General features: G+C 38.1%; 1 protein-coding gene across 6 annotated transcripts in view; it reads left to right on the top strand.

Moving 5' to 3' along the window:
* The first annotated feature begins 300 nt into the window (after positions 1 to 300).
* The window catches only part of LOC139978037 (SID1 transmembrane family member 1-like), a 159,484-nt gene continuing 149,492 nt past the window's right edge, over positions 301 to 10,292 (top strand). For 5 of the 6 annotated variants that reach the window (XM_071987984.1, XM_071987983.1, XM_071987979.1 and 2 more), the window contains exons 1-3: positions 301 to 396; positions 8,530 to 8,696; positions 9,087 to 9,208. In XM_071987984.1, coding sequence (XP_071844085.1) covers positions 8,547 to 8,696; positions 9,087 to 9,208 — 272 coding nt within the window. In that variant the 5' untranslated portion in view covers positions 301 to 396; positions 8,530 to 8,546. The remainder of the gene's footprint in view (positions 397 to 8,529; positions 8,697 to 9,086; positions 9,209 to 10,292) is intronic. The other variant, XM_071987980.1, reaches the window with a different exon arrangement.

The raw sequence follows: 10,292 nt of genomic DNA, 5'->3' as shown, positions 1-10,292 counted from the left end.
CTTACGTTCCTTTATGATGGCCATATGATGGCCATAATGACATGGCACAGACATTTTCACGATGTTAAACTTAGCAATTGATAGGAGTTGTCATTTTTGCTGTTCTGGCTTTCTAGTGTAGCACGTTTTTTTTTGCGTTGATTCAGTCTGGGGAAATCCCCTCCCCCCTCCCCGCTTGATCAGAATTCCCCTGACACTGAGGCTCTGGCAGTCAAGTTGATTCGCTGCGTAAATCATGAGTGTTTGAGACACAGATGGATTCACGTGCATGTCACCTGAGAGGAAACTAGAGAAAACGGAAGACGAACAACCAGTCATTCTTTTGAGGAAGTGTGTAAAGCGCGATTCAGCCTCTTCAACTCATCCAAAACGAATTTTATTGACAGTGACAGTAAAGTTAGTCGTATTTTAGGTCCAAGTTGTACTCCATGTTATGAATATTTGCTATTCATACTGGTTTCACTATTGATTATTGTTAATCTCGGCAAGCCCAGGGCTATGCTATGTGAGCAAAGAACTATTTTTTTCTCTTTATTTCTATGTATGTGAGTAATGTCAGAAGGCGTAAACTACTGAGCCTATAGCCTGAACAAGGATAATTCAACTTTATATCTAGTCTTTCGTTTAGGCCTAACATAGCTTATGCTACAAAAACTATAGCCTGAGTCTATGTTCATTTTCATTTGGGCCAAAGCAAGCTGATATAGGGCTATATGCAATAGATCCATGAATGTTTCGTTCTGCTTACACTACAGCCTAGGCCTACATGTAAATATTTGCAGGAGCTATATTACTCGTTCCTAGGTACTGTTATTCTCATTAGATACCAGTAAGCTTAAATATACCAATGCTAGAAGTATTTGTAAAAGTTTTGCTGAATTTTCTGTGCTTCTTGAGGATCTGAAACCTGATGTGTTTGGTATCATCGAATCTTGGTTAAGGGATAGTGCTGAGGTTTCTCACCCGGGGTATATATGTTGTGTATCGTCAGGACAGGAGGGATACTCATAATGGGATTGGTGGGGGAGTTTTACTGTATGTTAGGGATGACATTGTAAGTGTTGAGGAATCTCAGTTGCAAGGTTCTTTTGTAAATCCTGTCTGGTGCGAGTTGTCCACAGACAACTCCAAGAGGTCCAGGGACGTTATCACTATCGGTGTAGTTTACCGTTCTCCTAACAGCAGCGATGATAACGATGTCTTGCTGTTTAATTCAATAAGAAAGGCTGCTAAAGGTGATGTTGTTATAATGGGCGACTTTAATTTTCCTGACATTAATTGGATAGATGGTTCCAGTAGTAGGAAGGGTAGTTACTTTCTAGATGTTGTGCATGATTGCTTTTTACATCAATATGTTACTTTCCCTACTAGGGGGATAACATCCTGGATCTTGTTTTGAGTTCTAATCCAAGCAATGTTGTTGATTTGACAGGTCTAGGAAAACTAGGAACTAGTGATCATGATATACTAGCTTTTGATGTTGTTTGCAAAACTGTCGTAAATTCTGTTAGCGAGGATAAAGTCCCTGATTTTTCGAGATCATCTACAGGGGCAATCGAAACTTTACTAAAGGGTACAGATTGGATTAATTTGTTTAGAGATATGAGTGCTTCTCAGTCTTGGATTTGTTTAGCTGATAAATTAAAGGTCTTTATGGAAAATCATGTTCCGTGGAAGAATCGTTGTCATAAAAGCAGTATGCCTCACTGGATGAATAAGAAAGTTAGATGTGCAATTAGGCAAAAACGTAGATTGTGGAAGTTGTTTAGGAGGACTAAATCTGAATCTCTTTTGGCCAAGTTTAAAATTCATCAGCTGAAGGTAGATTGCTTAGTCTCTGATGCAAAATTGAATTTCGAAAATAATATTGCCCTAAAAATTAAGGATAACCCAAAGGCATTCTTTTCTTATGTCAGGTCAAAGCAGAAAGTCCATGCAATTGTTTCTCTTAGGGCACCACTGGCTGATAATATACAGTACTGTAGTTACTGATAGTCAGGATCTTGCAGATCTTTTGAACAACTATTTTGTGTGGGTTTTTACAAGGGAAGATATGAGTAGTATTCCAGATTTTCAGGGGGGCAGTGATAGGCCTAAATTGGATACGGTCTTATTTTCGGATGAGGTTGTCTTTAAGGAGCTGCTTCGTCTAAATGTTTCTAAAGCTTCTGGACCGGATGCAATGCATTCGTATTTGTTGAAGACTTTTGCACTCCATTTCTGCATTCCACTCTCATTGGTTTATGGTAAATTTATGAATGAAGGATATGTTCCTAAGGACTGGACATGTGCTAATATTACCCCAATTTTCAAGAAGGGTGATAAGTCTAAGCCCTGTAGTTATAGGCCTGTTAGTCTTACTAGTGTTGTTTGTAAGGTCATGGAGTCTATTGTTAAAAAGTCTAGAGTCTGTCACTTCAACAGTCAGTCTTTGATCAGACAGTCTCAACATGGCTTTTGTAAAAAGGTCTTGTCTCACTAATATTCTTGAGTTTATGGAAAATGTAACAAGCTCACTAAATAGGCAGAAGTCTGTAGATGTTGTGTTTCTGGATTTCCAGAAGGCCTTTGATGAAATTCCCCACCAGCGTCTTTTACTTAGGCTGAAGGGTACTCTATGGATGTCAATGGAAATTTACTGTCTTGGATCCAGAATTGGCTTGGTAATAGTAATAGGAAACAGAGGGTGGTTATTAAAGGCTTTGCTTCTTCTTGGCAGGACATTACTAGTGGGGTTCCACAAGGGTCTGTTTTGGATCCCTTGTTGTTTGTTGCCTATATAAATGACATTGACGGAGATATTCTGTGTATGTACAGCTAAGAAGTTTGCTGATGACACCAAATTCTATTCTGAGGTCTCTTCAAAAAGCGATTCTGAGAAGTTTCAAACGGATTTGAATAAGGTTTTTTCCTGGTCTCAGGGGTGGCAAATGCTGTTTAATATTGATAAATGCAAGATGATGCATATTGGTGGTAGTAACCAAAAGTTTATATACAATCTTAATAGTGTGAAGTTACAGGAGGTCTCTGTTGAAAGAGACCAAGGTATCTACATTGACTGGTCTCTGCAACCTTCTAAACATTGTCTTGAAGCTGCTAAAAGAGGTAAAAGGTATTTAGGTATGATCAAGAGGAACTTCAGTTTTCTGAAAGAGGAAATCGTAGTTAGGCTTTATAAGCAGTTGGTTAGGCCTCATCTGGAGTATGCTGTGCAGGCTTGGAACCCATATTTTGCTAAGGATAAGGAAGTACTTGAAAAGGTCCAGAGAAGGGCTACTAGGATGATTAGTTCCTTAAAGAGTGTTCCTTATTATAGGCAGTTACAACTGTTGAATCTCACCACGCTGGAGCTTAGGAGGTTATGTGGTGACTTGATTCAGGTTTTCATGATTGTGTATGGTTTTGACATTTTATCTTTCACTGACTTTTTCATGTTTGCTAATAGTAGTTGTACCAGAGGTCATTGTCTTAAACTCCAAAGTCACAAAGTAGGATTAATATTCGGCATAACTTTTCTTCTAATAGGGTTGTGAATGAGTGGAACAGTTTGCCTGAGAAAGTTGTACAAGTTTGCAAGTAGTGTCAATGGGTTTAAGAATGCTTTGGACAAGCACTTTAAGCATTGTAATCGGGTCTGAGTGTTTGTGTCTTCAGTTTTTTTTCTCTCTCTATTGGGTCCTTGATGGGGACTTAAGTGTCCTCCTGATATTTTTTTCAACTAAACTAAACTATATAGAATTGTTGGTTAAATAAGCATAAACACTAACTGTGTATATTTAACCCATTGTCATTTGCAATGAATTAAACTAGATGCAGACAGTACATTGTAAGTAGTATTTGTTTGATATGACATGTATTGAAATTTGCATAATATTGAAGTGAATGACCTTGAAACTTACAAGTACAATACCTAGGTTCAAAAAAATGTAGAACATCAAAACAGGCAATTTATCACTAAAAATAGCACATTAATTCGTGAAAAATATCACAGTTTAATATTTTGACTCTTGTAACGGCATTGAAGACTCGCCCCAAACCGTGCGGCCATCTAAAGAAGTTAACTTTCCGTTGCTTGCAAGTGACGTTTTGTTTGTGTCGCTAAAAATGCAGACAGTATATACAGTACTTAATGAAATGTGATACAGGTACTGTACCTTGTTTTCTTTAGCTGGACCTGAGATGTCCATCGCTGTATTGTTTGTACACTGTGCTGTGGGTATTGACCGCAGCTGTAGGTAACTGACTATACACTAGTGTCTAATTACTGACGGTAGCAAGCTGTGTGTGTATTTTCTGCGATTGATGGTAGTGTCTAACACTTCTGTTAAACCTCATTCGAAACTAGGTCAGATTACCAGCATTAGACTTTTCTTTGTGCGCGAGTCTTCACACCCTTTAAATTGACCTAACTCCACAAAACAATGTTTTTATAGCCTATTTTTCTATGGGATAGACTCTATAGGCATCTGTAAGAGAAAGGTAGTACTCTTTAATTGCTGAGAAATGAGACCTCAAATATCAGCCAATTTTGAAGCAATGCAACTGAAATTTTCAGAAAATGCTTATATTTCATGGTGTTCCAAGCATAGATAGAATAAACTTATGAATTTTTGAAAGATGTCCAATTATGACATGCTCAAAAAAACTTTGTGATTTGATACAGAATGACCCATGCAGGAAGTCTGACAACAGTCCTTCAAGTTTCCAGAAGGGATGAGAAATTCAGCTGCCAGGGTTTTCTTTACTACCTTAATTGTTTATTGCAGGGTTCTGGGCCACCTCTGGTGGTATAGTTTATTAGTTGAGGTATCCCAGACTGTTGTGTCTCAGTTCCTTCTGATGGTTGGATTAGTGGATTTATAGGTTAATAGATTTCAGGGAGGAGTTTAAACACGTTTTTCAGGGATTTGGAAGCCTGCTGCCATAAATTTGTTTTGTTACAAATTAAAAAAGTATTTTCTGTTCCTTTAATTTGATAATTTGCCCCCTCCCCCCTTGTTACCCTTTTTAGTACCGGACCTGGGTGTTACACAATATCATTCCGTGTTCATTTGTGTTTGTGTTAAAGTAAGTTGGCCTGACGTTTCCATGCCAGCAGGATCTTCTTCAGAGGCTGAATGACCCTCTGAAGAAGATCCTGAGCTAGATTCTCTTACACAGGCTCTCTAGTGAACAAGCAGTTTGCTAACAGTTTTATTTTATTTTCATTTGTGTTTACTAAGGATGACAATAAGATATGATACAATGAATAATAAAAGTTAGCGTGATTTGACTGTTTAAATGGGATGCATAGAAGCAAATAGAACCCTTTTATCAGAAACCCTGATTTTATGAACCTGTCATCCATTCATTAATAAAAAGTCTGGAGGCCTAGTGTTATTGATTCCAAGTACTGTACAGTACTCATATATGTATGTATAACATCAATTTGTTTAAATGCAATAACCAGTTTACAAATCCCTTTGACAAAGCATACATGTATATTTTCATTTATTCTTCTGTTACCGCTTTACAAAAGAGTTATTATTTTCCAATCACACATTCACAACAATAAATGTTTATTAGGTTAGTGCTTGTGTGCCTAGTATGCAGGCTATGGCCTTTACTATGTGAAACGGTGTATGAGCCAATGAGGCCTTTCTACTCTCCATCAATTTTGGTCTAGCTGCGGCAAAAGCTTTTAATGGTAGTGTGTAAAGGCTCACTGTATGGGTAGCAATTACAGATAACGATCACCACACTTCCTTACAAGGCTCACTGTATGAGTAGCAATTACAGATAACGATCTTCACACTTTGTTACAATTCCGGGAATATTTAGTTCGCAGTGTTTGCATCAGTTTTAGATTTTTAAATTTCAGAAATTCAAGTTTAGCATGGAAATTATTAAACTAAAGGTACAAAATTGTATTGTAGTAAAAGCTGAAGCCGAAATTCTTCTCCAGGTGTCTAGTTTTTTTCCTGCTATTTGAAGAAGTAAAATTAGTGAATGACCAAGTCACCTAAAGTAACTACCATGTTAAAGAAAAAATGCGCTCCAGAAATGTCCCTGGCCACATAGGTGTTTGTTCTCAGTCTCTTAGTTTATATAATCGTAGATCCTCCTGCAATCAGGAACTTGCGAAGAAGCCATCATTGGCTTATCAAAGCCGCAAGCTGATCCAAGTCAGTCTCTTAGATTCATATTTAACATCCACGATTATGAATTTTCAATGGTCAACAACTCTGTAACTAGACGACTCAAACTAGGGACTTTATGATTGAAAGGCACCGGCGTTTACCACCTCGCTAACACCAGTGGCGGCGGAACCGGGGGGGGGGGCTTGGGGGGCTCAGCCCCCAATGAAAAAGTTGAGGGGGCAAATGCATGATAAGCCCCCCCAATATTTACCAAGGCTTCGAAACGTGTATCTGCCCATTTTTCAATGCATACTTGTCGATCTGTCCGATGCACACGTATACTATATAGGTGTTATAATTTTAGTAAATGCTGGGGGACCCTCGGCCCGTCCCCTGGCTATAGACCACATTGTCACCCCAACCGCGTCTTCACGCCCCGTGAAAAGTGGAAGCAGTGAGTGTGAGTACCGGTAAGCGCAACACAACTTCATCTTAGGCTAATGTCTTGCCTCATTTCAGCCAGTTCTCCAACATCCCCTTACTACACTCAAAAACGTCTTTGCGAGTACACTACGAGTAATAGCTACTCTCTTAAAACACCATCGAATATACAAATTACAATGTTTCTACAGACTTTTACATGCAATCTGAGAAATTGCAGGCTTGAGACCCATATTTTAGGGCTAGGTATTCGCAGCATAAAACACTCGGGAAGTGCCGTTTCCGGCCATCTGGGGGTTTGAAAAACCCAAAATTTTCTTGTACGCTCCGTGCCAACCGATGGTGGCGCTCCGCTTAGATAGCCTCCACACATTAGCCCCCCCAATAATTTTCCCGTTCCGCCACGCCTGGCTAACACTCCTTGCTAACACACAGTAGTGCAGCTTATTAGGCCCAAGTTGAAACTATTTTCCCCTTTACTTTTCTTGACAAGAACCTGTAAAGTGTCAGTGACATTTCAGCTTGTTATGGGAATCAGTATTAAGGCTAGGATAAACCACTGACACTAGTGTTACTTCATTGTATATAGTAAGGGGCCTATACTGTCAGGCTTGGGGCGATTACATCTGAATGTAATTGATTACGATTACGATTACTTGAGAATGTATGATTACGATTACGATTATGATTACAGCCTAAAGTTGAAGTAATCGATTACGATTACATTGTAATGTAATCGTGATTACAATCATGATTACATTGTGGTTACTTGCACAATCCTCTGCATATCTGTTTAATATAACTCTCTGCCGGGAAAAGGGCAATGAAATAGGGCAAAGGAAGGGCATTTACAGTATATAAGGACAAAATTGTGGAAGTATATCTACAATTCCTACCAGGCATTACACATTTATGCCTTAACACGTTTAAGATGTGTAACCCATACAGTAAGTCCAGTAAAAAAAACAATTTAAATAAGGGGTTTATCAACGGTCTAGCGTGCGTTACTCACAGGATTAAATCACGATCGGGGGATAATGCAAGCGATGCACGAGGGCGGAGCGTAGCGGAGCCCGAGTGCTTCCAGCGATAGCATTAACACCCAGAGTGCATTAATCATGTGAGTAACGCACGCTAGACCGTTGATTAACCCTGTTCATTCATACACTACCATTTGTGTGGGGGAAAAATCATAAAACAAAACATTTTTGGTTACATATAACCAAAGATTTATTAAAGTGATGCCCCGTAATTTTACCGTGCGTTACTCACAGGATTAACCACGGTCAGCTGACTTGAATGGACCAATAGGATTTAGGAATCTTTACTAAGTATGAAGGAACAGACAATTAAACAGACAACCAGTTGTGTATGCAAAAGGATTGTGAACGCTGAGAGGCAGCATTGAACAGAGTAATTTAGGTGACAAAAAATCCTTGAATATGGCGATCAAATCCCCAGTACTTCTTAGTATAAGTTTATTGTGCTAGAGAATTCTAGAAGCAGGAACACTTCTTTGGTCACACTAAAAGCCAATAGTTAGAATTAGTTTTAATCTTTTCTACTAATTTTGCCCTTCTCATTCAAATTTCACTGTAATCATAAATGTAATACGATTACGATTACTTTGCCCTTGTAATCGATTACGATTACGATTACTTTGTAATTTTCACAAAAGTAATCGATTACGATTACGATTACTTCAAAAAATGTAATCGATTGTAATCGATTACGATTACTGATTACGATTACCCCAAGCCTGTATACTGTACATCTCGGTAATACAGACTACTGCACATGTGGTCAGAGTGGTCAAAGTATGCAGAAAATCGAGGATAAGCCCTTGTTAGCAGTTGTTCATCAATTACTGTTATATCTGACAAGAAGACCTATAGAAGGAAGGTGTAATTGTGTTGTGAAATACTGTATGTAAAGTGCCTTCATTTTATTTATATCTTTGATTTTCAAGATTTTCAAGTACCAAACATGATGTCCAAGATCGTTGCTGTTTTGCTTTGCATAGGACTACCTTATCCTGTGTTAATGAACGAAACAACGGAGGCCGATTTTGGTGTTCGCTATAGTGGAAACGTGTCTGAAAACAGCACTTTTAACTACCATTTTAGTGACATGCAGGTACAGTAAAATTAATGAGATTGTAACGTTAACCTCAAGTTTAATTAGGGACTTAGTGGGCTTAGACTAGTTGGCATGGTTATTTACAGGTGAAGTTGTACTTCCATTGCTGAATTGACAGTGTATTTGTTGAGTTACTGTGTGTACCTAGAACCCAACTGAAGACAATCTAGGTGTAAGCCAACTAAAAGAAGAACAGTTTGCTTGATGATAGACTCATATTTCACCTTAATACTCTTCACTGTTTGGCCAGAGTTCAGTCTTTATTTATGGTTTTTTCTGTGGACAACAAATTCTTGTAAAATTTAGCATTAATTTGGACCATGTCTTACTTGTAGATGACACTGACTTGCTGACCATCATTCATTGTATGTTTATTTTTCATTGCAGCAGTCTGCAGTTGTGCGCATATCTGTGAGTAGTCCTGCCCCTGTTGAGTATCCAGTTTCTTTTGTAGCATTAGAACAGAAGAGTGTCCGGTCCTGGTCTGTGCCATTTGTAGTCGGTTCTAAGTAAGTAATGTGCTCCATTATAGTTACCACTCATAGACTGGTATAAACATCTACTTAGAATAAGTGTTCAAACGATTACGCTTAAACAGAAAATACCAATCTACCGATAATTTTCTTCAAAATCTGGCCGATTCCGATGATTTGACAAACAGAAAATATCCTGTTTATACGAAATCGGCAATAATATATTATTGTTGTGATTTTCCTCTGTTTCCGTTTGCTTTTATTGCATAAAAAAGGCTCTCATGTGTCCTTTTGTGTGTACCAAATCACCTCTGGAGTTTCGCGTAAAGCAAACAATTTTTTTTTACAAAATACGAAAATATGACATCCTACCAAGTAAGCACTGTAGTAATCGAATGGCCTAACCACCTCGACATATGTCACCTGTTACTGGCTTGAAATGCGCTAAGAATAGTTACTCAAAATATCCATCTCAAAATGTATCTCAGACAAACCATCCATCTTCAATCTTTACCAAAGTGTAAATTTTAATTACATATTTCTTACATTCCGACATTATTTTATACTGATTTTCAGTTTGATTCTGTTTATGAACATACATAGAAATGTTTTGAACTTGAAGTTAAACATCCTTATTCGTTACTGATTTAACTCCATTCAAGTTCAAGTTCAATAAAATTATTTCATGGCATAATTTGCTTAGTTTAGTTTAGAAAGGATCAGGAGGGACACTCAAGTCCCCATCAATGACCCTATAGGAGTGAAAAAAAACTGAAGACACAAACACTCAGACCCGATTACAATGCTTAAAGTGCTTGTCCAAAGCATTCTTAAACCCATTCACACTACTTGCAAGTACAACTTTCTCAGGCAAACCGTTCCACTCATTCACAACCCTATTAGAAGAAAAGTTATGCCAAATATTAATCCTACTATGTGACTTTTTGACCTCTGGTACAACTACTGTTAGCAAACATGAAAAAGTCAGTGAAAGATAAATTTTCAAAACCATACACAATCATGAAAACCTGAATCAAGTCACCACATAACCTCCTAAGCTCCAGTATGGTAAGATTCAACAGTTGTAACCGCCTATAATAAGGAACACTCTTTAAGGAAC

The sequence above is a fragment of the Apostichopus japonicus genome, chromosome 12 (genome assembly GCF_037975245.1).
Source record: "Apostichopus japonicus isolate 1M-3 chromosome 12, ASM3797524v1, whole genome shotgun sequence".
NCBI classification, from domain to species: Eukaryota; Metazoa; Echinodermata; class Holothuroidea; order Aspidochirotida; family Stichopodidae; genus Apostichopus; species Apostichopus japonicus.
This window is presented reverse-complemented; position numbering and strand designations above follow the sequence as displayed.